This window comes from Heloderma suspectum, chromosome 7 (genome assembly GCF_057233095.1).
Source record: "Heloderma suspectum isolate Gila_16-S chromosome 7, 16-S_ref, whole genome shotgun sequence".
NCBI lineage: Eukaryota > Metazoa > Chordata > Lepidosauria > Squamata > Helodermatidae > Heloderma > Heloderma suspectum.
Genome location: NC_139464.1, coordinates 104,946,222 through 104,971,975, shown reverse-complemented (window position 1 = coordinate 104,971,975; position 25,754 = coordinate 104,946,222). Strand labels below are relative to the sequence as shown.

Below are 25,754 nucleotides of genomic sequence, written 5' to 3'. Positions count from 1 at the left end.
CTTGGGTGACATAGGATTGTTTAGTTTCTGGGCTCCGTGGTCAGAAACAAGGCTCTGACCTTGGAGCCCAGAAACTTCACTCTCCTCCCCTTTATAGCCAGTGTGGTTCTGGCTAGTCTCCACACTGGAAACGGAATGCGGAGATGGGGAAAGGGGGCGTTCCTGGGGGAGGGGAGGAGACTGGGACTTCGGCCATATAATGTTTCCTGTGGCCGTCCCGGCCTCCTTCCCTCCATCTCCAAAGGATTGGGTACTCCAACTCCTCCCTGCTTTTGTAGATCTTCTTTTTGCACTTTTCCTTCTTCTAGTATGGGGAAGCTGGATAGAGTGTAACACCTCATTCCAGAAGTCTGTTTCTTGCATGGGATGAGGAAACGATGGAAAATGGAGGTGTATGGGACGTTTGCCTAGCAATGACTCTGCATCCTCTTATTGCTTCCAGACTGCATATCCTTTTCTCACTTGATTGCCTCTCTTCACGTTCCTTCCATATCCTGTGCTGCCTGATACAAAGAGAGCTGTGTCTGCTGTCTTGGCTCACTGCCTCCTACTACCTCTGTGGTACTGGTCCATCAGCAAATTTAATTCCAACCCTTTATGTTGGTATGGCGCTATGTAGTAAATATCAGTATGAATTATAGTTCACCATTTCCTTGTATGAAATGTTTGAATTGACTGTGAGAGCATGATAAGGATGAAACAGTTATTGGTGCTAATGCAGTTGTATGGGCTAGTTTTAACCTTTTAGAGCTATTTGACATTAACAACATGGTTATGAGATGCCTATTGCTTTCAGGTAATAAAGATGAGTTACTGCAATTGGTTGAACAGCTTCATCCACACAGTAGTAATGAATGGATCAGCATCAAACTGGAAAGAGGTATCAAGTTCTACAGGGCTCAGTTCTGAATGAAGTGCAGCTTACCTTCATTAATGACTTTGATGCACAGTTGGGCCATAAACCTTAGCAAATGGACTCACAATAGTTTAGAAAATTCTGCAATGGTCATGATAAATTGGACAGCTGGCTAACAATGCCATTTTAGGCTGCATTTACAGAAATATAATATCTAATATGTGGGATTTATGTGAAACAGGACTGACTGTTCCTCATGTCCCTAAGTTCACTTGATGTGACTCAAGATTTGGCATCCTGAAAGTCTCAGGATAAAAATCCGCTTTTGATTTTCCTCTGGCTAGGCATTCTGATGAACACAGCCAGCTTATTAGGAGGGTTTGATTGGTTTTTTTGAGTTCTGAAAGAATTCTGATGAACACTAAGAAGATTTATGTGCTTTCATTATTACAGCCTTATAGTTAGTCACTTTCCCATGGAGAGTGACCACTCCTTCTCTGTCAAGTAGCTGTCAGACCCAGTATTCAAGCTCCCCGGTAAAATGTTTATACGTGAAGGAGGGCATAGTTTTTGTGGTGTGCAAGACTGTGTTAATGTAACATGTTACATTTGATGTGTTAAGGCACAAAATCTGTGTTAATTTAACTAAAATTGAACAAAAGGATTTCTGCTAGTGTAATGACCTGTAATAGGAAGCTGTATACATAAAGATACTATTTAAAGTGACACAACTTATTTCTTAAGAAGTACTTTGGTTGGCTAAGCATTATTGCAGCCAAGCAAGATCATAGTCATAATTCTGTCAGCTTCCCTTACATTTCTTCTTCACTATCCACTAAAGAACATAGAAAACAGAAACAAAAAAAATTACATGTCTACAGGTTTAGTAGAGTACTACAATTTTTTTTTAAAAAGCAGCAAGACATTTTAAAATGTTGAGTTGGATCCAAATTTAGTCATGCTTACAGTTAGACCCATTGAAATCAATGATACTTAAGTTAGTCATTGCTAAGTTGTCCCATTAATTTCAGTTAACCTCCTCTAAGCATGACTAAATCCAGATCTAATCCATTAGCCTTAGAACCATAAGTATGTTGTAATGCACACTTCTGAAATAACTAGTGTCTCCTCTTCAGATCAAGATTTTCACTGCTTAGAAAACCAACCTTTCTATTCTGCATTTTTCTGACAGATGTGTCAGTTTCATTCCTGCTGAGGCAGTCAGAGCAGATGGTAAGCAGTGAAATAGTCCAGACACATTAGGTGTGCTTATCTATCCTTCTTCACACATATTTTACAACTAGGGAATGTTTTCTAAGCTGGGAGAGTGGGTACAATGAATTTAAATTCTTAATTCCACAGGCTCTATTTCCAGCACCATTGATTGAGCAAGACCTTGCTCTGAGACTTGATGAAATACTACATTTCAATGGGTATCTTGATTTACAAAAAGTTTTAATTACAGAGGTAAGAGAAGGTTGTAGAAATAAAAAAAAAATAGACCCAAATGAGACCCTTAAGCAGCCCAACTTTCTGTATTACAGTTGTAGTTAACCTTATTGAGGAACTGTAACAGATCTTTTCTCTGCTGGCTAAATTTTAAAAAGGGAGGCCAACTGCTTCCATAGCTCAGGTTGTAGGGGCTTTAGAAAAGGAGCTCTGTACTTTGTGGTTCAGACTGCATTTTGGAGGAGGTAGATGCATGCAAGTTGTTTTCAGGCTCCTCCTAAAAACAGCTGGTTTGTTTCACACAGGAAACTGCCTGTGGCATGAATGTGTATAAAGCAGGCATACATATACATTGCGCATGATAAAAACAACAACCAAACCTTTTATTGCAGGTAGTAGCAAAGCATGCATACATGTACCAAACCTATTGAGCCATTACAAATGGTACTGGAAAAACTATTTAGGTTTGTATGATCTCGTCATATAACATTTTCCCCTTCATTAAGTCATCAGCATTATATAATACATTTAAGTGACATGCAACTAACTTTCCTTTGGTATGGTAGAACTAAATGTAAACACACCTTGCTCTAAACATTAGGGTTTCAAAAAGATGCCATGTTGATTGAAAGGGGCATAAGAAAGAAGAACTATAATACATGAAAATGAAGCTGTATAGATTTCTCCAAACTGATTATTTAGCTGGCTTTTATATTGAATAATGTCTGTATTGGGTTTATAGTGGGGTGGATTGACTTCAGTCAAAACTATTTAGGCTGCAATCCTATGGTCCTTGGGAGGGTGAAGCGAGAGGTCTCTCAGAGGGTGAGATCTAACCCTGGATGTTTTCACTCAGCCCCTACAGAAACCTCTGAGACCCTTGCCTCTCCAACATCAGTAGAGGCAAAACGGGGGACAGACCAAGAGAGGTGTGTCATGGTTGGGGTGGAAGAGGATTTGGATCTGCAGGATCTAAAACCCTCAGATTTCCAGACCCTCCCCTGACATGGGGTAGGATGTATACCAGCCCTAGAGCTGCCGTACGTAATTTCCCTCCCGTTGGAACCAGTGCAAGGGAAATCACCAAAGAAAAAAATACTGTGAAAGGGAGAACGTATCCCTTCTCCCCTGCTGCTCTTCCCTCTCTTCTACCCTGCTGGCATGAGGTGGTTCAGATAAGGCGGTTCCTCCATCTTTGGCTGTTCCTGCCTCCATCAGTATTATTGGTCTGCCTGGCTGCAATCCTAAGCACACTTACCTGGAAGTAAGTTCCATTGAACTCAGTGGGACTGTACTTCTAAGTAGACATGTAGAGGATTACACTATCAATTGACAGTTTTAAATTGAGGATGGCCTTCTGTAGCTTGAGAGGCTGGAAATCTCTAAGCACTAATGTCATCACCCAGCTTCAACACTTTGGCCCACTAGGCTGAAGAGTCTAGCTCTGACAGGGCCAAAAAATAATGTGGGAACTGCTCCCTCTGCTGCTGTTGGGATAGGTGGAGGAGCTGGAGAAAATGACTGCAGGGGACTGTTACGGGTTATCAGTTGGCCACCTCTAGTTTTAAATCAACAGGTGGTGAGCCTTCATTTTAAATTACCTTAACTGGTTTTTTGTTTGTATTGTATTTATTTGCTAAATAAATCTCCAGTCCTGTTTGTTGTGACATAAGCATTAAAGCACAAATATGCCATATATACATACAACACACACACTTACACACACACACAGATGAATCTGTATGCAACATTTCACATTTTTGTTGTCTGTGCACATACTATAACTATGCAGTTATTAACCTGAACTAAACTATTTTGAGCTGATCTTGATAAAATTGGCAAATACATGTAAGAAAAAGTGGTTGAAGCATGTTTACCTGTATTATGTACTGAGGTTGTAATCCTAAGCACACATACTAAGGAATAAGCACTCAGTGGGATTTACTTCTGGGTAGACACGCTTAGGACTGCACTGTGAATCAGTTCATCAGTCTTAAATCATTTTACTTTCATAGTGGAAGGAAAAAAAGAGGTAAGCTGTTTTAACTTGTGTTGTCATTTTGGAATAACTACAGTTTTCCAACTTTTTTTTGTTAAACAGAGTTTGTGGATGCACTTAGATGTTTGCAATGAGCACTGTGGCTGGCATGCCCCAGTGTTTTGGATACCAATGCATAGAACTCCATAGTAATCGAATTTATCAGAAACGAACGTCATGAGCATAGTGGTCCCGTTGGGGGTTGACACAGCAGAAACTTCATATTTGGAAATGGCTGCAGGCTCAGAGTAAGTATTGAAGCATAACTACACATTTGCAAAGTTGGTTCTGTTTTATGTTGCATTTTATTAATCTATTGTTGCCGAGTTCTGGGCATGATACAGAGCTGCTGAACTTTACCAAAAGTTGGTAAAAGTTCAGATGGATTTAAAAGTTAGAGTTCTTAGGTGATATTTTTTCATGACTTCTTGAAGGTCTACAGTTATATTTGAGTATGTATTGAAGTCAGTTTTGTTATGTTTTGGCAAAATTACTATTTTAAAAAAATTGTAGATTTTAAAAATAGATTTTCAAATACAATTTATATTTATTGGCACTTTAGCATCTAGAGTCTTAAATTAATATTAATTAATTGTTTTGGTTAAGGAACTTCATAACATTCTACTACCTTTCCCCCCTTTACTTTGGGTTATTAATGCATATGTATTTCAGTAGTAATTGGGGGGGGGGATAGTTAAGGGTGAAATTCAGAATGCTGGTACACAACATGTGCTTAAAATAGAAAAAAAAAAAGCCCGCCACCACCCTTTGAGGGAATTCCTTTAGTCTGCCTTAACAAAAGCATGTAAAAAACAAAATGGAGAGGAAGAAGATCATGTAAGCCATGGGTTCCTTGCAGGAGGAAAAGAGGCAGAATATAAATGTAACAAATAATAAAATAAAAAACAGCTTCTCTGGAAACTTGTAGTGCTGTGCTTATGCTACCACTAGATGTCATTGGTGAAACTTACTGGGGTTTCAGATACTGCTAACAGCATATGGGCAGACACCTACGCTTCATATGTGTTCGTAGAAACAATAAGTATTATTGATAGTAATATATTCCTGCCTTGCATTCATTTTTGTGCAGCTGTGTTGTGTTGCACAACATTGGTGTCTACGTTGTTCAGATTGATTCAGTGTTCACTTGATAGCATGCACCCATACCAGTTTTAGCAGTTTTAAATGCAGTTCCATAACTGACATGTTGCCAGACATTTTCTTCATTGAATTCCTTCAGAACCCTTTAATCTATACATTGATACCTTGTACTTTCTCATAATAACTAAATTTTCAGCACTAATGAACAAAAGAAATAAATGAGATGTGGAAGGAAGTGAAATCTTAATATTTTGCCATCCTTCTTGCTTTTCAGACCCGAATCTGTAGAAGCTAGCCCTGTGGTAGTTGAGAAGTCAAACAGTTATCCACACCAGCTATATAACAGCAGCTCTCATCATTCACACAGTTACATCGGTTTGCCGTATGCAGTAAGTTTGTTGTAAAGTACTTGTTCAAGGTTCTTTTTCAGTAGGAAATTTAAATGTACCTTGCTTAGTTAGCTTCCTCTGGTTTGTTATGGAAGTTGTCCGCTGAAATAACCAAAATCTCAACATTCTTATAGAAGAGGCTGGTTTCAGTTTTGCATGAATCTAATACTTGGAGTCTCAAATTCTGTTGTTACTGTTGTTTTTCTGAACAAAATAGCTTTCCCCCCTTGTCTTCTAAATAGACTTGAAATTAAAACTATTCTAGGTACAGTGCTGTAGCCTGGCCAACCTGATGCTATAAACTAACTGCTGTGGCAGCTAAAATAGCATCGAGCTCTGCCTTGCCTGCCATTGCAGTGCTCTTACTGGTAAGGGAAAATTGTTTAACAAAATACTATATAGTACCCATATATTACACAATATTTACATAAAGGGCCAGTTCACATGATCAAAACAAGCCACCGTACTAGAAGTGTGCTCCAGTAGGGAAGAATTTTGGCAAATTTCCTGTATTGGTGCTGCGAAATGAGGTGTGCTTTGTGTCAACACTCCTCTTAAAATTCAACTCAGACAAATTTCTCTGCTTTGTTATATCATGATTAAAGAATGTGAGTGTGTATGTAGAGCTTTGACTAGCATCAAGCTTAGTGATGCCTGACAGATTTCCTGGGCATAGTGATAAATAGATGTTGTTCAAGATGGATGAGAAGTGAATATCAAAAAACCCTGGTAAGCGATGGGGAAAGTAATGTTACATTCACTTTTTTAAAAGAACAGTATAAAATGAATAAAATGTAAATGAAAATATTTAATTTATTACCATTCAGCCATACTCTTATGGTCTCCTTCCAGATCAATAGCTACATTAAAATCCTGTGAGTAGAGATTAAATTCTTCAGTTAATATTACAGTTCGTAGCAAACCCAATTTCATCTTCTTGGTCAGCAAGGGAGAGATTGAAAGTGGAGCAGGGAGGAAGGTTAACTCCCACATCTGTGGAAGGCAGGACCAATTAGAAACAGACTTGTGATCACACAAAATGGGAGGAACCCCTTTAAGTCTTGGTTTTGCTTTTCACAAGAAGTGCAGGTTTGATCAGGGACTCCCAAGTTAGACTTAGGAGTAGTGATTTCTTTTGTAGATTTTCTACATGTCTTGTCCCCTCCATCAGTTCTTAGATAAGGATTTGTCTAGTTTTTTTTCTTTTTGTTGGTTGGCCTTCCTAACAGGGGATAGGCACGAGATTTTCCTAGAACATATGCATTTTTGTTCCCCCTTTTTATTTCTGTCATGAAAGAAAGTGAAAGGAATAGTTTTGGTGCATGCGGGAAGCCTGATCCCACTTTTTGGTGGGAATGCTCCACTCACCGTGATGCTACCCATTCTGGGGAGCATGTCCTGATCTGGCGAGAGCGCACCCTCACTCACTGTGGCTTGTTTTGTACTTGCTAAGAAGGGGAGGTGGCAGCATCTGGACGTAGTAGCCCGCCATACTGTTTTCTCTCAGAATTGGTTAGGGCGAGCATTCCAAGGCCAACAGAGTGACAATGTCGTGGCAAAGAAGTCAAAAGCCAGTACATGGGAAACCTTCCAGCACTGACAATTGTTACTGCTGTCATGTCGGGTACATCTCAGTCTCCCCTGATAGAGGGTGCAGCTCTCCTGCATACCAGTTGTCAGAATGGAGCAATCAGTGGGGCCTTGGCATGTGGGCTCTTGTTGTAGTGGCAATGAGAGATGGAAAATGGAACCAGACTGATATGCTGAAATGGTTCAGTAGGATTGTGGTGAAGGAAACAGTGGCCACTCTTGCCAAGGAGTTGGCCTGCTATTCCCACAGACAAAAAAGAAAGACGGGCAGATATTCTACCACCAGCTTGTCATCCTTCTTGTTTACTTCCTTCTCACCTTCCTTCTCCTCTCCTGCCTCCTCTTCTGGAACAGACCTTGGAAAGGCAAAAGGCATGCACCACCAAAAGGGCTCAAAACACATAGCTCAAAGAAACACTGAAGCAAGGCTCGTTGCTTGATAGACTGTGGCTTTGTGGTCCGTTAGAACAAGAGTCACCTGAGCCCCACACAGACGTTACTACACCTAGGGGTCATCGTGGATACAGCAGGGGAGAAGATTTTTCTGTCACAGGAAGGGGCGAACAAGATTATGGAGAGCTCAAACCATGCTATCTCACCTTCTCACCCCATGCTTATGAGCCTAGCATGTCTACAAGGCTTGATGATTGCTTCAATAGACACAGTGCCGTGGGTGAGATTTCACTCCAGGAGCCTACAGTGATTGTTGCTCACCTCCTAGACCGAGATCGTGGAATGGAACTGTGGGACAGTGGTACTAGCATGAGAAGTATCTGAACACCTATGCTCGTGACTCATTCAAGCTCACCAGATTCAGGGAACCCTCCCAAATAGAAGTGACAGCAGATGCCAGTCTGTTGGACTGGTGGGCACATTGCCTTTTCGAGGATTTCCAGGGAGCACGGTCTCCTGGAGACGTGGCTTATCTCATCCGTTGGCTAGAACCGAGACCAGTCTGGCTCGCACACTGGTCCTTCTGCAGTAACGCTCTGCCAACAACACGTTCTAATTCAGAGAGACAGTGTAGTGTGAAAAGCACACATCGACCGGCAGGGGGGCTTGATCCGGCAACCTGTAAATGGGGGCGATCTTGTGTTTGTTCTGGGAAGAGAAGAATTTGGCTTTGATTACAGCGGAATATGGGGGCGCCCAACTCTCCCCGATCTGATATCACAGGGCCTGATTCTACACCTGGATCCATTCTAGCTTCAACTTTGCACCTGGAGTTTAAAGCAAGGAACTCCTAGAATGGGTTGTCCCAAGAAGTAGTGAGTACAATTCTGGTGTTGTGTAGATCCTCCATGATTAACATCTATGATGTGACATGGCAGGTATTCTGAATTTGGTGTAAGTGACTGAAAGTAATCTGAGAACAGGCAAGAATTCCAGATATACTCAAGCTTTCGTCAAGCAGGCTTTGACAAGGGCCTTTCCCTAGCAACTCTTCAGAGACAGGCAGTGGCCATAGGAAGTGTCCTTAAAATGCATGGGGAGGCTTCTGTCTCCAGCCACCCACAGGTCAAATGTTTTTTACATAGTACAGCATTCATCTCCCCACCCATAGCCTGTCGGATTTGCCATTGGTGCTGAAAGCTCGCACGAGCCCACTGTTTGAGCCTCTCTGTACCATCCACTTTCCTGGTAGTGCTGGCATCTGCCAGATGCATAGGGGAACTCGGGGCTCTTTCAGTACAAGATGAGCTCTTTTCCTTTTTGCCAAACTGGGTGGTATTGAGACCTGACCCCATGGGGCCAAGAGATTGTGCTACCTAATTTTTGTACAATGCTGACTTAGGCTAAGGAGGAAAGGTGGCACATGCTTGATGTACATAGAGCACTGTGTATATATATATCAGGCACACATGGGATACTAGATGTTCGGGGGCTCTATTTGTTTCTCATAAGATGGCAGACCAGGGAAGAAAAGTCAGTAGGTGTAACAGTACTAGATGGACTCAGGAGTGCATTGTGCTAGCGTATTCAACCCAGTCCCAAAGTCTTCCCAAAGACATTACAACACACTTGGGTTAGACTGAAGCAACTAATGTGGTGCCACTACAGGATACCTGTAGGGTGACTACATGGGTGTTGCCCTCTACATTCATTCACCACTACAAAATTGACAAGTTTTCTTTGACAGAAGCATCCTTTGGCCGCAGGGTGTTAAAAGTGTTTTAACATATGGAATCTGATCCACCTGTACTTTTGGACATCCCTTTCCTGCCTGCTCCATTTCCTTGCTGACCGAATAGAAAATTGGACTTACTGTGAAATGGCGTTCTTGTCAGCAAGGAATGGAGCAGGCATTCCCATCCAGGTTAATATTCAACATGAGGGACATGTAGATGTTTGTTTCAAAGGGATGCATAATTTTGTGTTTGTCCTTCAGTAGCTAGATAGGCAATCTGCTGGAAATTCTTCTTAGATTTTTTAGTTAATAGAGTTCTCAAACATTCTGTTAGCTGAAGCAGGTCCGGTAACTGAGTGGGGTTCCTCGTGTGTCGACAAAAGTCTGTTTCTGACTGGCCCTGCCTTCCATGGAAATGGGAATTAACCATTACTTGTCTGTTCTGCTCCCTACTGACTAGAACACCACATCACAATAAGTCCAGCTTTCCATTCAGTGTTTTTCTAGATCAGGCTAGCAGTGATGTGGGTTTTCTGAAAAATTTTGAATTGGCATAGGAAAATTTTCAGTTTGTATCAGAAAAATGTTCTGATGGCCTAGAATGTTTGGTCTATGACTCTCATCATCCCTCCCATTGGCTGTGCTGGCCAGGGCTGATGGAAGTTGGAGTCCACCAATATCTGGAGGGCCACATGTTCCTTACCCCTGGTTTATATGCTCTGATTATAAAACTGGATTTCTATCTAAAAAAGAGTGGGGGAAATATTTGATTTTAATAATTAAAAAAATGTATACATGAATAGAACAAGTAATATTGAAATTGAAAAGGTGGATGATTTGATATAAATTATTTTCCAGGACCATAACTATGGCGCCCGCCCTCCTCCAACACCTCCAGCCTCTCCTCCTCCATCAGTTCTTATAAGCAAGAATGAAGTAGGCATTTATACTGCTCCAAATTTTGATGAGACCTCCAGTGCTACTACTATCAGCACATCTGAGGATGGAAGCTATGGAACTGATATAACCAGGTGCATTTGTGGATTTACACATGATGATGGATATATGATCTGTTGTGACAAATGCAGGTAAAGTAGTCCTATATATGCAAAAATTCTTAAATATTTTAACTATGTACTACTGATATTATCCCTCCTTGTCCCTAATTTCTCAGAGCCATTTCCCTCGCTAGCAAAACATTTTAGGCCCTTCACAGGCATTACAGGGCATTATGCAAATGTGGAAGAAATAGAAGCCATCACCATTTTGTCATTGTGATAGCTGCCATTTTGCCTTCAGGATGGACAGGGGAGGTGACAGACCAGCCAAGCCAGCAAAGACTCTCTGCAAGCGGGGGTCATGCTGAGAAGGGTCACAGCTCAGAACTCATTGTTAACCCTGCAGAAGGGTAAGAGGGAGGCACTGGGTGGTGGGGAGCTAGACCAACCATTGAACAGCCACGGTCTGGTTCCCAGGGCCTAGGTTATTTTTACCATTGGTGTGGTGGAAGAGGTGCCATGTGACTAAAAGGGGTGCATGGCATTATATTAAGGTGTGAAAGCAGTTTAATGGAAAAGCCTGAGAATAATACCGTGTATATTTTGGCAGCAGTTTTCCTTGGCATTTTATTTGTTAAAGATTGCCAAACTTCTTTATGAATTTAGAGGGAGCTCAAAAAGCACTTTGTGGGGTTTGTTGGGGAAACTGCCATCCAAAGAGGTGGATGTGCTCATTTTGCATGGGCATCTGAACATTTTTGCAACCATGAAGTAACTTGTCTTTTCTTTTTGAATGTTCATATTGTTGGAGGTGGAGTTTGTTCATGCAGTAGTGGGTGTTGAGGGAGTCGTGCATTAATTAGGTGATGAGATGGTAGAACGGAGCATTGGGGAAAAGAACTTGTAGCAGTAATTAAGGGAAACTTGAAAGTACTCTACAAAGCTTGAATACTGTCTGAAAGTAACATACTCTCTTTTTTGTCATCTAAGTGTTTGGCAGCACATTGATTGCATGGGGATCGACAGGCAACATATTCCTGACATATACCTCTGTGAGCGTTGTCAACCTAGGTGAGTAGCATATAGTTAATAAGAAATCTTTGCTGTTGGCATAAAGTCTGAACCTCATAGCTAGGATGATCAGATGATTATGTCAGCTCATCTTCACATTATTTATAATACACTTACTAAATTATATTGCAAACTACAGTTTGTCAATTTAAGTAGCATCCTTCTCATACAACAAAAATGAACCCACCAACAGAAGTCTTTAGCAAAAGGTTATACAAAGTGCCTTTTGCAGCAGGAAAAAATAGCTGTTGCTTTTTGAATGAATGATGGTGAATTCTTGTTATCCTTAAAAGTTACTGAAATCATTACATTAATTTATTTTTAAAGCTTAATGAAACTAAAGCTTGTCACAGTACACTTGGGAAATAAGGCTTGTGTGTGTGGATCGATTCTGCTGAATGGTCAAAAGTGTGTGCCAAGTGGTCAAGTGAATCTCCTCACTCTTTTTGTTGTCTTTGTGGAAATTTATCCACAAGCAATGCAGACCCAAATGCAACGCAGCACACAGTTTTTTTTCTGCTGCTGTTCTCTTGATCAGGACAATTGGCAGTCTATTGCCATTGCACACTATCTCATCTGAGAGAAAGCTTTTATACCTGACTTCTCCCTTTCTGTCCTGAGAGAGACTACCTGCAATCAGTGGTGCTGCCAAAGCCAGATCATGAAGCAGACATCCAGGAGGACCTCCAGATGACACCCTAATAAACAGTGGCTCCTCCTCCTAGCCAACATGCTGGTAAAAGGAAACACCATGGCAGACGGCCAGTTGAGTGTGCCATTTTAAACAAAAGGGGATATTTTCTTTCTTAACTTTGAGTAGCATTGACCTGAACCAGTCAGATGTTGACTTTGGGGAGACGTGCCAAGGAGGGCGTGGGAGCAGTGTAAAGACTGCTCCTTTACTGCTGTTGTGCCCCCATTGGTTATGTCTTCCCCAAAGCAACGTCCAATTGGTTCAGCTCACCGCAGCACTTACTTTTACGAGCAAGTTGGTGAAGAAGAGGAGGAGGAGCTGATGCCACCCCTTGGTTAAAAAAGGGGGACCAGCAGGGAGAGGGACCGCCCCCCCAAGGTAAAAGAAGGAGGGGGCAGGAAAGCAGCTGGTCCAGGGGGCCCTCAAACCTAGTGGCACTTCTGCCTGCAGTTCATGGGGGAAGGGGAATAAGGAGTGTGTGCAGCCAGTCAGCTGACTTTCCAAATGCCTTGGAAACTTGGAGGAATGAGATGACATGAAATAGCCACAGTGCCCGTATTGAGAATTGGGGATTGAATGAGGTGGCCATCCCATAGCAAAACTGGGCTGGAGAGAGTGGAAAAAGTCTGAATTCATTCTTTTTCACAACTTAATATTATTTTTCTATGATTTCTACTTTGCATTTTGTTCCTGAAAGCATCCCCAAGACAGCTTACATAAAATAACATACAATTAAAGGGTCTCTACATTCGAATAATGTAAATGTACATCTTACTTCAGTGGCTTTAGGTAAATAGTTCAGCACTTCTGCCACTTTTTTTTTTTAAACGATGAAGGTGGAATGTTAAAGTAGCAAGAGGATCTAGATGTGACTGCATTATTTATTTCTGCTTTGCTTTGATATTAGTACATTGCTGTTTTGCTTTGGCCTTTATATGAAGCGTAAAATTCCTAGAGCAGAAAACCTCCTTGCTAGGAGTTTAAATAGTGACTATGAATAGTGAAAATGAATTAATGTAGAACATTGAATGGAAACAGCCATTTTATAGCTTTAATTATTTCTTTCATTTAACACGCAGGCTCCGTTAGAAAGTTTTAATGTTCAAACACAATATTCACACTTGTTTTTAGATTCATTTCTTTTCCTTTTTTTCACAGGAGTTTAGATAAAGACAGGGCAATGTTGCTGCAGCGTAGAAAAAGGGAAAATATGTCAGGTAGGTAACAAAGTTCATAAATGTCTTTTAGACTTGATTACTGATACTGCTCAACTGTACTGACACAGAATACAGTCTTATCCAAGTCTTGTCCTGTTCTGTTATTAATATTTCTGCAAGTGGTTGGAATGATTTTAAAGCATTCTATAATCAAAGGAATTCTAGATAAATTAGTTTCTCTTGACATTAAGAATTTTTAACTGAAAAATGCTTACACAAACATTTGAAATTAACGAGACTAACAATTGTTTATTCTTGAAAAAGACCTTCAAACATTTTCTTTCTTGTACAGCAGAATCCCATTATTTACACAGTATGCCATGTATAGATCAATGATATATCAAGAAGGGATTTGTCTGAGGGGCCATACGAAGCAGCTCAAGTGGAGAGGCAGGTCTGCCACCTGTGTTGCTGGAGGCCACCTAGCACACCGCCAGCATAGAAACCCTGCCAGTGTTGTTCTTCCGGCAGTGGGGGGCGGAGGGAAATAGGGCATTTCATGGGGGCCCTGATACAACTGCAGAAATCTCCACTGGAATAGATGTTTTGCTGGCAGTGGGAAGCAAAACAGGGTATTTCAGGAGCGGCCATTGATCCTCAGGACCCAAAGCCCCCTCATTTCCCACCATGCCTAATGAATTGGCCTGAAATTATTCCAGCCAGAACTATGGATGTGGTGGCGGTTCTACCAAGGAATCCTTCTCTCCCCACCCCACACACACTTTCCCCAGGATAGGATAACTCTGCCCAGCTTGTCATCTTGCTTTTGGGAAAAACTAAGTGTTTAATCTTTATTTCTAAAAGTTTTTTTAATCTATAGTTCTCAGTACTGTGTCAATGAAAGGGTGAAGAAAAGGGCACAGTTAATCAGATGATGTTGAGGTACAGTCAGGGCCAGAAATATCGTAACAAGGATAACTTTTGGCAGTTGGCCTCTGTACACCACCACATTGAAGTTGAAAGGAAACACACCCAGGTGGGAGCGAAGTCAGGACTTTCAGCTGTAATTCAAGGGGTTTGACAAAAGTGGGGCACTAACCATTCAGGAAGGACAGCCAGTGGCATACACCCCCCCCCCCATCGTTGGTGGCTCATAAGCAATGGAACAAATGGCTGACAAGCAGCTGCATGGCCAGGTGTGGCCTGTTTCCTGGGTACCCCATGACCAATCAAGCAGATAAAAGGCCTGGAGGTGGTTCTGAGTGTTACATTTGCATTTGGTAGCTGTTCACTGGAACTCCCAACATGAGGTCCAAAGAGGTGTCCATGCGGTGAAGGAGGCCATCATTAGGCTGAGGAAACAACATAGACCCATCAGAGAGATAGCAAAAACAGTGGGAGTGGCCAACAGAATTGTTTGGAACTTCCTGAAAAAGAAGGAATTAACTGGCAGGTTCAGCAACAGCAAAACGCCTAGAAGACCACAGAAGACAACTAAAGTGGATGACCGCAGAATTCTGCTCATGGTGAAGAGGAACCCTTTCACAAATCTAGCCAGGTCAAGAACGCTCTTGAGGAGGTAGGCATGTCATTGTCAACATCTACAGTCAAGAGACGGCTTTATGAATGTAAATACAGAGGCTTCACAACAAGGTGCAAACCACTGGTAACACTCAAGAACAGACAGGCCAGATTAGCCTTTGCCAGCAAACACCTAAAAAAGCCTGCTCAGTTCTGGAATAAGATTCTTTGGACTGATGAAATCAAGATTAACTTGTACCAGAATGATGGGAAGAGAAAAGTGTGGAGAAGGAAAGAAACAGCTCATGATCCAAAGCATACCACATCATCTGTCAGACATGGTGGAGGCAGTGTTATGGCATGGGCATGCATGGCTGCCAATGGAACCGGGTCACTGGTGTTTATTGATGACCTGACTGCTGATCAAAGCAGCAGGATGAATTCTGAAGCGTATAGGGCTATACTTTCTGCTCAGATTCAGGCGAATGCTACTAAACTGTTGGACGCCGCTTCATATTGCAGATGGAGAATGACCCAAAACATACAGCAAAAGCTACCCAAGAGTTTCTCCAGGCAAAGAAGTGGGATGTTCTTCACTGGCCAAGTCAGTCACCTGATCTCCACCCAACAGAGCATGCTTTTCACTTACTGAAGACAAGACTGAAGGCAGAAAGACGCACAAACAAGCAGCAGCTGAAGGCAGCTGCAGTAAAGGTCTGGCAAAGCATCTTGAGGGAGGAAACTTAGCATTTGGTCATGTCCATGGGTTCCAGACTTCAGGCAGTCATTGACTGCAAAGGATTTTCATCCAGGTATTAAAGGCGATCCTTAAGTTTGAAATGATGTTGGTTTGTTTCATTACTTATGGGCCACCAACAATGAGTGTGTGTGTATGCCACTGGCTGTCCTTCCTGAATGGTTAGTGCCCCACTTTTGTCACACCCCTTGAATTACAGCTGAAAGTCCTGACTTCGTTCCCACCTGGGTGTGTTTCCTTTCAACTTCAATGTGGTGGTGTACAGAGGCCAACTGCCAAAACAGTTATCTTTGTTCTGATATTTCTGGCCCTGACTGTAACTTCTGCTTTGCATAATGGACAGGAAAACTCTCTCCAAACGTGGCTGCAATCGCTTTTCGCAGTTGCGGCCAAGCCGCTTCCAGTGCCTCTTTCCTCTTGTCAGTGGCAGCCCCTCCAAAGTGCCCAAAGATCACTTTGGAGGGGCTGCTGCTGGCTCCCACCCCACTCTCTTTGTCATAACAAGTCTTTTTCCAGCAGATCCACTCGTTTCTCCCCTTTTCTTCCCCTTGTCCATTAGCCAAGCTGGAGTTTGACAGCTCCTTTGACAGCTGTCAAACTCCCACAGTGCTAATAGAAAACCAGTGAAAAGGGGGTGGGATGCACTTCTCTCTGAAAGCGGGGTCCTGCTGACTTGGGGTGGGATGCACTAGAAGAGGGGCACCCCCATGTGTCACAGCAAGACTTTAAATCGGGGGGGGGGGGCACTCGGCTAACTAGGTGATCTTGAGCAATTTCCCCACCTGTCAAGATGCTCAAGCTCCCTTAGTTACCCAGACGACCCCAGGGATTTAAAGTGCCACCTTGACCTTTGAGAATCCCCTCCTTCTAATGCACCCCTCCTTGATTCCCCAGTACCCTGTTTTCATATTAAAGTGCACGCTACCCCATTTCTCTGCCCCAAAGTAAGTAACTGCTTCTACTTTGACAGCTGTCAAAATAGATGCTGTTACAGTGTTCTGAAGAGAGAAATGGGATGGTACCTTGGGCACCCTTAAAAACAGGTTCAGGGGACTTGGGCAAGTGGCAGATCCATTCACACTGTAGGCACAACAATGCCTGTGCACGGAGGATTCTAATAGGGCACAATAGAGCCCTGTCTTTTCTTGCTTATTTGTGCATGGATATGTGTGTACTCAGTGCAAGGGAATGGGAGGTTTGTGTGGACTCCCCGTATCCTCATCCCAACTTCCTGCTCTGTGGCTTGCCAGTTTTGCTCTGGACACAACTAATTTGCAAAGCACAGAGAAAGAGGGCTGGATGGAGATAATGGGAGGCATGCAAAAGCCACTCTTTCCCCTAACATTCCATCACTGTGCCTCGATTCATGCATGTTCATAGGCAGAGGGAAACAGGACTTTACTGTGTCCTCTTGGAATCCTTAGCACATGGCCCATTGAGTGTTTTATTGCAGTAATGGTAGATATATTCCTTTTATAAAAAGGTAGATTACTGCCATTCTAATACAAGTAGCCAGAAATTCTTGTCTTTTAAATAATATAGGCTCCCTATGTTCTTATTTTTAATGGTTGTATTGTAAATAATGGAAACAAATGAAGGAACATCCTGCCTTGTGGTCAGAAATGGTGACTCACATGGCCTCTGGTGCTTCTCATCAAAATCTAGAGAAAGTGCAGAAAAGGACAAGAAAAGTAATTGGAGCAACTCCCATACAAGGAAACGTTACAGTGTTTGGGTCTTTTTAGCTTAGAAAAATGATGAGTGAGGTGTGACACATGCCCATGCATAATGTGGAGAAAGTGAGTAGAGAAAAGTTGTTTTCCCCTCTTTCATAATAGTATAATCTGGGGTCAGTGAAGCTGAATGGTTGGAGATTCAGGATAGACAAAAGAAAATACTTCTTCACATAGCGCACAAACTGTGGAATTTGCTACCACAAGATGTGACAAGGGCCACCAATTTTAAACTTTGAAAGAGGCTTAAACAAATTCATGGGATATAAAGCTGTCAATGGCTTCTACTCAGGGTAGTGATATGCTACCTCCATGATCAGAAATGATATACCTCTGAATACTAGTTTCTGGGACTCAGTAGCAGGAGAGAGCTATTACCCTTGTTTCCTGCTTTAGGGCTTTTGATAGGCAACTGGTTAGCTACTGTGGGAAACAAGATGCTGGACTAGATAGCCCCTTGGTCTGATCCAACAGTGTTCTTATCAGGAAGCATTTTTTAGTTAAATTGGTTAAGATTTTGCTGCAAGACAAAGTATTAGGTTTACATTCTGCATGCATTGATAAGGGGATAAGTACCAAATCATCTCATGTTGATAAACAGCCTGCAAGAGCTACACATCTGAAAGATAAGTTCATTCGATTGCATTGCCTGATCATATTTTTGTTTCACCAGTCACTTCATGGTTAAATTGTTTTCCTGTTAATTTTTGTTTGTACCAGATAAGTTGGCATATCTCATTATTTTCTAGAGCAGATTTTGGGTGTTCCCAAAAGATGGACTTGAAGGAGTATTTTGAGTGTTGTGTCATGAGGACTGTGATATATTTGAAAATGCTCATGGATACTGCTGCAGACCTTCCTGGTTCTGGAAGGAGATAGTCAGTTCTTCTGTAGTGGATGCTTGGGAAGAAATTTGATACATCAGTATCATATTTTTGGAAGCTCACCCAGCTAGATAAGCCACCTGTTAGGCAACCTAGCCCTAAATCTCCAGACAAATGAAAACTTACAATGGTTGTGTTGAGACTCAAAGCAGTCATTTACACACATGAAAGGGAACAGTGCTTGTGGGAAGGCCTTTCTATTTGCCTTTTGCTGCCACAGTTCCCACAGTCAATGAAGCAACTAGTGTTTAAAGCTTGATAGTTACTAACTTCCTTGGTTGCAAAGGCAGCAGCGATGAATGCTCCAGCATTCCAATTTCCTTGTCTGTTCATAAATGACTATTTGGGTCTATATAGAGTGGAGTTAAAAAGAGGCACCTGAGAAGAAAAAACAGTTGCTTTCTTTGTTTCAAAGGGTGATAAGCTAAAAAGGATACTGCCTTCTTCGGGGAAGGCTTGTTAACTAATTTATCAGGGTTTTTTTTAATGTAGTACCATATTTTCAGGAATGACTTTGGTTTTCTAATGCTTAATTTACTAGTGTGATTGAAATTGTCTTATTCCTATAATCAGGTCTTTTTTCATAAATAAATACCTGCAAATTGCTGCACTGTGGACATAAAAGCTTTTTTAAACTATATTTTATTTCATATATAAATATATTGTAAGTACATATTGGACCTCAAGAAGAGACAGGGGAAATGGTACATTTGGATTGAGCTAATGTAAATAAGTGAATTTCTTACCTGAGATTTGATTTAAATTGTATTTAATGCTTCTGGAAAAGAGTGAACTCCACTGAGATAACTAATCTGAGGTCACAATTGGTGTGATTTTCTCTTGTCTTCCCCTCTCCCACAAAACCTGATCTTGCAGATATAAATGTTACTGACTTCCAGTTAACCCATTTTAATTTTATTACCATTTTCATAAATGTTGTTACTTTTGCATGTGAATACTTACTGCAATTAGTATTGTAAGTGAACAGTGACATTTATTCAAAGAAAATTTCAATAGTGAAAAAGTTTATAAGATAAATTTTCTCACTACCTTCATGTTTTTAAAGATGGGGATACCAGTGCAACAGAAAGTGGCGATGAAGTTCCTGTAGAATTATATACTGCTTTTCAACACACACCAACCACAATTACTCTAACTGCTACACGAGTTACCAAGGTCACAGATAAGAAACGGAAAAAAAGTGGGGAGAAAGAGCAAAACATCACAAAATGTAAAAAGGTATGCTAATTTAATGTTCACCTTATGGTATTTATAGAGGTTTGTCTTGTAAGACATTTTGTGTTTCTAACCAAAATATCACTATACTATACAAGGTCTAATATGGAGTCTCTGATCTTTAGAAATGTGACAGTGTAAGAGTTGGAGGAGCGAGGTCATTCTCTGAGATTTGGAGCATTTGGAGGCAGTTCTGTACATGGCCCCACACATGGGCTGTTGTTGAATAGGACTAAAGGGAACAGGGACAGAAGTCAGCTGAGGTAAGGGTACAGTTGAGATGAAACGGTAGAGAGAAGCAACACTCCCAAGGCAAGGAGAAGGTAGACTCAAAGGTTCAGGGAAAGGAAGATGGGGGTTGGGGGGGCAGTTGGGAGGAGAAACTGTGACTGCCTAATAAGCTACAGCCCATTTTTACCCCCATACATATGTTCCCACAATTTGCAGAGTATCCTAGTGAGGCTACAGTAATGTTGAATAAGTCATACAGAACTCAGAATTAATGTTGCTGTATTATTGGTTTAAAACAACATATGTAAAAGGAAATGTCTGAGTTCTTTGTCACAGTAAGATGTCATAGAAAGGTGTCGTTTCTGCAAGATACATGTTTTCTGAAATCAACTGTTGTTTTCTGTGTGTTCTTCCAGAGAATATCTATTTTAATCTTAAATACTCATACAAATTGACATTTTAAATTTTGTTTCAGGCTTTTCGTGAAGGTTCTAGGAAATCTTCAAGAGTTAAGGTAAATGATTTCATTGTTTAAATTCTAGCTACTTTTTGTTTTTTGTACTGTGAACTATTCACCATCCATTTTGTTCATTATGGGCTCTCAATCACACTTGGCTGTTTGTGTTTTTCATTAAAACTTTATACCCACACCTTTCCAAACATAATGTTCAAAGTTGTTAACAACAAACATTCCTAAAAATAGTAAAACTATAAAAACGAGCAATAGATAAAATTCAAATTGACCAAATTCTTCCTAAAAAGGAAGGTTTTCACTTTGTGCTAGAAGGTTAGTAGAGGAGGAGCAAGGCAGAGCTTTCAAGAAAGGAAATTCCAGAGCCAAGGCACAGCCACAGTGAAGGGGCTCCCTCCCACAGTCAGTTGTTGTTGGGACATGCAAAAGGATCTCATAATGAGCAGGCAAGTCATACAGGAGAGAAATAGCAGTGTCCTGGTCCCAAATGGTTTAGGGCTTTAAAGGTCATAACCAGCACTTTGAATTGGACCCAGAAATAACTTGGAAGTCAGTTAAGCTGTTACAACAAGAAAGTCACATGCTTGATACCCGGTACCAGTCAGTGGCCTAGCCACCACATTGTGGTCCAACTGCAGTTTCATAGAATAGAATAGAATCATAGAATAGTAGGGTTGGAAGGGGCCTACAAGGCCATCGAGTCCAACCCCCATGGGTTGGACAAAGAAATAAACCCCCCAAGTGTTTCCTGAAACACTTCAAAGGCAGCACCCCATAGAGTGTGTTACAGTAATCCAAACACGATGTAACTAAGTCATGTGTCACCATTGTGCACCAGCCTAAACTGGGCAGAAGTACTCTTGACAGCATCACCTGGACATCTGTGCTCAAAGCTGAATCCAGGAGCACCCCCAGACTAAGAGCCTGGCTTTTCAAGGGAAGTGCTATCCCATCCAAGACAGATTGAAGCCCTATTCCCAGATCAGGATTCTTACTGACCAGGAGCACTTCTGTCTTGTCAGGATTATGCTTTAGTTTGTTTGCCTTCATCCAGTCTATTGCCAATTTCAAACAAGAAACTCCTTGGGATAAGGTGGAAAGGAGAGATAGAACCAAGTGTAATCTGAATGTGGCATCACACTCCATATCTTCCGACAGTCTCTCCCAGTGATTTCTTGACCTTCTCCTCCCAGCAATTTCATGTACATGTTAAACAGCGTTGAAGGGACAGAATAGGATTCTGAGGGGGGCCAAGAACCACAGCATCAAATAGGAGTCTTCTGGTACACCTTCCAGCTACTCTGCTCTAGGAGGGACTGGAACCACAGTAAAACAGTGCACCCAAGTCCCATTCTGACGGAATAGTCCAGAGGGTGATGGAACACATGCCATAGTGAGGTTGGCAGGTCGAGTTATGGAACCCTGCTTCTTCAGTCTGGCAGTGACCATCTTGGTTGGGAAGAGCCAACCATTGAGTCTGCTCAATGGCAGACCATATGCTTTGCATGCAGAAGCTCCCAGGTTGGCTTGCTGGCATGTCCAGGTAGAGCTGGAAAAACTCCTGCCTGAGTCCCTGGGGAGCTGTTGCCAGTCAACATCGACAGTACTGGGCTTGATGGACCAATGGGTAGATGGACTCAGTATAAGGCAGCTTCCTATGTTCCTATGGTTTAGTACTGAGGCTGCATCTGGGAAGTCAGATTAGGCACTGAGCATATATTGCAAGATAACCTGTCCTTACTTAACCAATTTAATTAAATGGGGACATAAAAAGCTAATATCTTCATAAAGACACAAGTGATTTTCACAGGAAGTCCCTGCAGTTTCTTCAAAATTGGCGTGCATTTAACTGGGAAAGAAAAAGAAAAGGAAGGTGGGCAAAAAAGAATCACAAATGGCAGAAATTTGCCCAAGAAAGGAATTGTTTTGGGGGTATCAATTATTTCTCAATGGATCCATCTGGGAAAAAAAGTCCCGCTTATGGCACCCATCACCTAAATACTTCATGCCAAATTTCAGACATTTTTAACATATTGTTTGGATTTTATTATCATCCCTATATAATGGTATTGTGCCTCAGACACTGATTAGCTGAGCTAGTGTGGTGGCTTGGAATGTTCATTTGCTTGCAGAAAATAAATGGTTCACAGCCTAGCTTCTCTAAAGGATAGAAAGTTGTCAGTTTGGCTGAGGTAAAAACCCAAATAGGGCCAGGCTGACAACTGGGATGATCTTCAAGGACATAAGGAAACAAAGGGCACAGCTAGGTGAGCAGTGGGAAATTTGTGATCAGGATCCTTCTGCATTGATTTGTATTTTTTTAAGTGAAAAGCAGCTGCCGGGTGGGAAGGCAAGATTGGATTGGGGCTACATTGCTGGATGAGAGGCTGGTGAATTTCCAGGGGCCATTTTATTGAGCCCTAAATTCAGTGGAGAGGTGGCTAAATTCCGCACCAATTTGCACCAACTAGCTCATTATTAATTTTATACTAAGGCATTAGATACACCAAGTTGCCTTGAAGCATACCTTCTAGGTTTATATTTGTTAACTGTGATTTAGGGCTCAGCTCCAGAGATTGATCCTTCTGACATTTCAAACTTTGGATGGGAAACGAAAATCAAGGCGTGGATGGATCGTTACGAAGAAGCAAACAACAACCAGTACAGCGAAGGTGTTCAGAGAGAGGCACAAAGAATAGCTTTGAGATTAGGAAATGGAGATGACAAAAAAGAAGTGATCACCAGCAACTCAATCTTCAAACCTCCAGTAGAGGTAAATGAAAATATCGTGAAAGGAACATCTGACTTTAATAACATATCATTAAATTCTTGCACTTCTCTAAGCAGAAATATAGTTTGCTGTGTTAGAAGCTACATCTTTCTCCAAGTTTTCTGAATTTTTTTTACTATAGGAAAGTATTTCCTTGTTCATTAATTGATTTACATTCTGAAATACCCTACAATGAATGAAGAATGAATGGGTTACCTTTCACAGCCAGTCAACTATCAGAATCAGTTACAAGTCAACTGTCACAATTTAAATTTTTTAAGGCATTTAACATCTCTTCAAATCCATGTTTTGAAGCATTCTTGGGCTTTAAAATTTATTTTTTTAAACAAGGTTAGCAATTTATGGTAGTTTTAAGACTGCAGTCCTACACACTAACTTTGGAGTAAGCCCTATTGAACTTCTGGATAGATATGAAGAGGATTGCACTGTAAATTATTCTGTCTATCCATAGAAGAGTTAAAACGCAAGCAAAAACCAAAAATTAAATTTCCCTCAGTGTCTTGCTAAAGTCTCATTTCTCACTTGGAGGGAATATCTATAGTGATACAAGTAGTCAAGCACTGAGTAAACCTAGAGAACCAAGGCTGTTGACATGGCGTCAGTTGTCCACCACTCTTTTTTTTAGAAAAGATCTTTACATAGTGTATTGCACTGTATATATGATATATAAATATAAATGTGTTTAATGATAACGTTGAAAATTATCCTGTGCATAAGACAGACCAATACAGAAGGAGCTTTTTTCTTCCATAAAGGAGCTGTTGATATACTGAGTCTAGTCAGCTTATGACTCAGTGCCAACTTTTGACAGCTGTAAGCTACATGGAAACAGAGTCCCTTGAAATTATTAATTATTTCATGTAAGTAGGAGAAAATAGGCCTTCTTTTGGTTGCTGTTACCTAGTGGGTAACTGTTATGTATTGTTGTTTTCTAATGTCCTGGGAAGCAGTTTAATGATTATACTGTCTCAAATCAAACTTGCACTCACTTTCCCTCCACTGTTAACCGTGGTGGAAATTTACACTTGCATTCTGATGCAGTTACCCTTGTTACTGTCACTTCAACCAAATGTTTAAGTAAGTATTGAAAAAAATGTGTATTTCTTCCAAAAGGTGTTTATTTATCTAAGTACAAAATATGTTTATAAAAAGACAACAGTGTTTTAAAGGAACTACCAGAATGAATTATTGGTAGAGTTAAGTTTTGATGCAAAGATCATGTAGTAGTACTCATAGGGGGAAATAAGGTACATTATATAGCTCTTCTCTTCAAATCTAAAAGCTAGTAAATAGGCTTATTTGCCTTTGTGGCTTAGATAGCCCCTTCTTTACACAGAGCAACAGGTTCAGTGGAACAGGAAAATAAAACACAATGTTCATATATCTGATTTCATTTGAATGGCTTTCATTTCACCTGTGATGCTATAGTTCCTGTTGGGATGACTGTTGGCCAAGCCCTCCACTATGTTTCTAGAAAGACCTAAATTGACTCTTAAGAAAAATAACTAGAAACTCTTTGCCTTCCTCTTAATTTGTGATACTGCTCTTTTATTTTTTGGTACCAGTTGCATGAAAGCAAAAAGCAATCCAGACTTGTCAGCCTTTTAAACCTCTGGGGGTTACAGAGGAATGTCCCAGTACAACTACTAATTTCTTAGAAAGTACACAGAATCTTATCACTCTAGGTAGAAGCAGTATTAGGTGAGATGATTTTGTAACAATTTGTTATTCTTCTGAATGCTTGTGCCATCTTTTCTCACTTGGAATTTCCCATGAAGGTAAAAACTGAGATGTATAGTGCTTTAACAGAGGTGTCATAAAAATAAATGGGTATCCACATAGCTGTGTAGTAACAAATCACGTTAGTAGCAATAATAATGTTACTTCCAGCAGAAGCAAAACAAAAAGTTAAACTGCTATACATGTTTAAGTGCTGTAACTATCCCCACATTTACCAGTTTCAAATATTATGTCATTTACATCTACTGACACTATACATAGAAGGTACTCTGTGTAAAGTATGGATAGTCATAGTACTTAATAATAAACGTATAGTTCTGTTCATTGTGTGATTGTGGTTTATCAATGGCAGCACTTAAGAAATGGCTAGAAAGCTCCTGTCCCTAACCAAGGCTATGACCTTTATACCAATCTTTTGTAGTGCTAGGTTAATCCACCTTCAAAGATGTCATACAATATTTTTCCCCAATCCCAAGCAAATATTCCATGTCAATAAATTACAAGAGAGAATAGAATACAAAATTAGACCATCAGCTGCCTGTCATGCAATCTATGGAAGGAATCTGCAAGCTATTTGATAAATTTAATGTTGATAGAGAGAGACTAAACATAAAGGAAAGTTACATTCTCAGATCTTGTAATAAGAAGCATCTTTGCTTCTTTCCCTCTAGCATCAGCATGGCGCACGTGACGCACTCCTTGGAGGAATGTCCCTGCTTGCAGAGACCTTCGCCTAGATATAGGCCAATTCTCTTTTGATCAGAAGTGACACAATTACAAGAGGTGTGAGTTCCTTAGTTGTTGTGTCAGAGTACAGTAAGATTTTGCTTAGAAAGGCATATTCCCACATGAGGCTATCGAAATGCACAAAAAAAAGTTTCCTTTTCCTAGAAATCAGCATGTTGACATTTTTATTAA

The 25,754-nt window shown here is 40.9% G+C and overlaps 1 protein-coding gene across 8 annotated transcripts in view; it reads left to right on the top strand.

Moving 5' to 3' along the window:
* KMT2E (lysine methyltransferase 2E (inactive)) overlaps positions 1–25,754 on the top strand; it is a 76,282-nt gene that overhangs the window by 13,565 nt on the left and 36,963 nt on the right. For 3 of the 8 annotated variants that reach the window (XM_084811458.1, XM_084811457.1, XM_084811454.1), the window contains exons 2-9: positions 4,407–4,591; positions 5,719–5,833; positions 10,410–10,639; positions 11,540–11,620; positions 13,473–13,531; positions 19,433–19,605; positions 20,309–20,347; positions 22,866–23,078. In XM_084811458.1, coding sequence (XP_084667584.1) covers positions 4,521–4,591; positions 5,719–5,833; positions 10,410–10,639; positions 11,540–11,620; positions 13,473–13,531; positions 19,433–19,605; positions 20,309–20,347; positions 22,866–23,078 — 981 coding nt within the window. In that variant the 5' untranslated portion in view covers positions 4,407–4,520. Of the gene's footprint in view, positions 1–796; positions 881–2,218; positions 2,324–4,406; positions 4,592–5,718; positions 5,834–10,409; positions 10,640–10,850; positions 10,960–11,539; positions 11,621–13,472; positions 13,532–19,432; positions 19,606–20,308; positions 20,348–22,865; positions 23,079–25,507; positions 25,620–25,754 lie in introns of those variants that run through there. The other 5 variants (XM_084811461.1, XM_084811460.1, XM_084811456.1 and 2 more) reach the window with 4 other exon arrangements.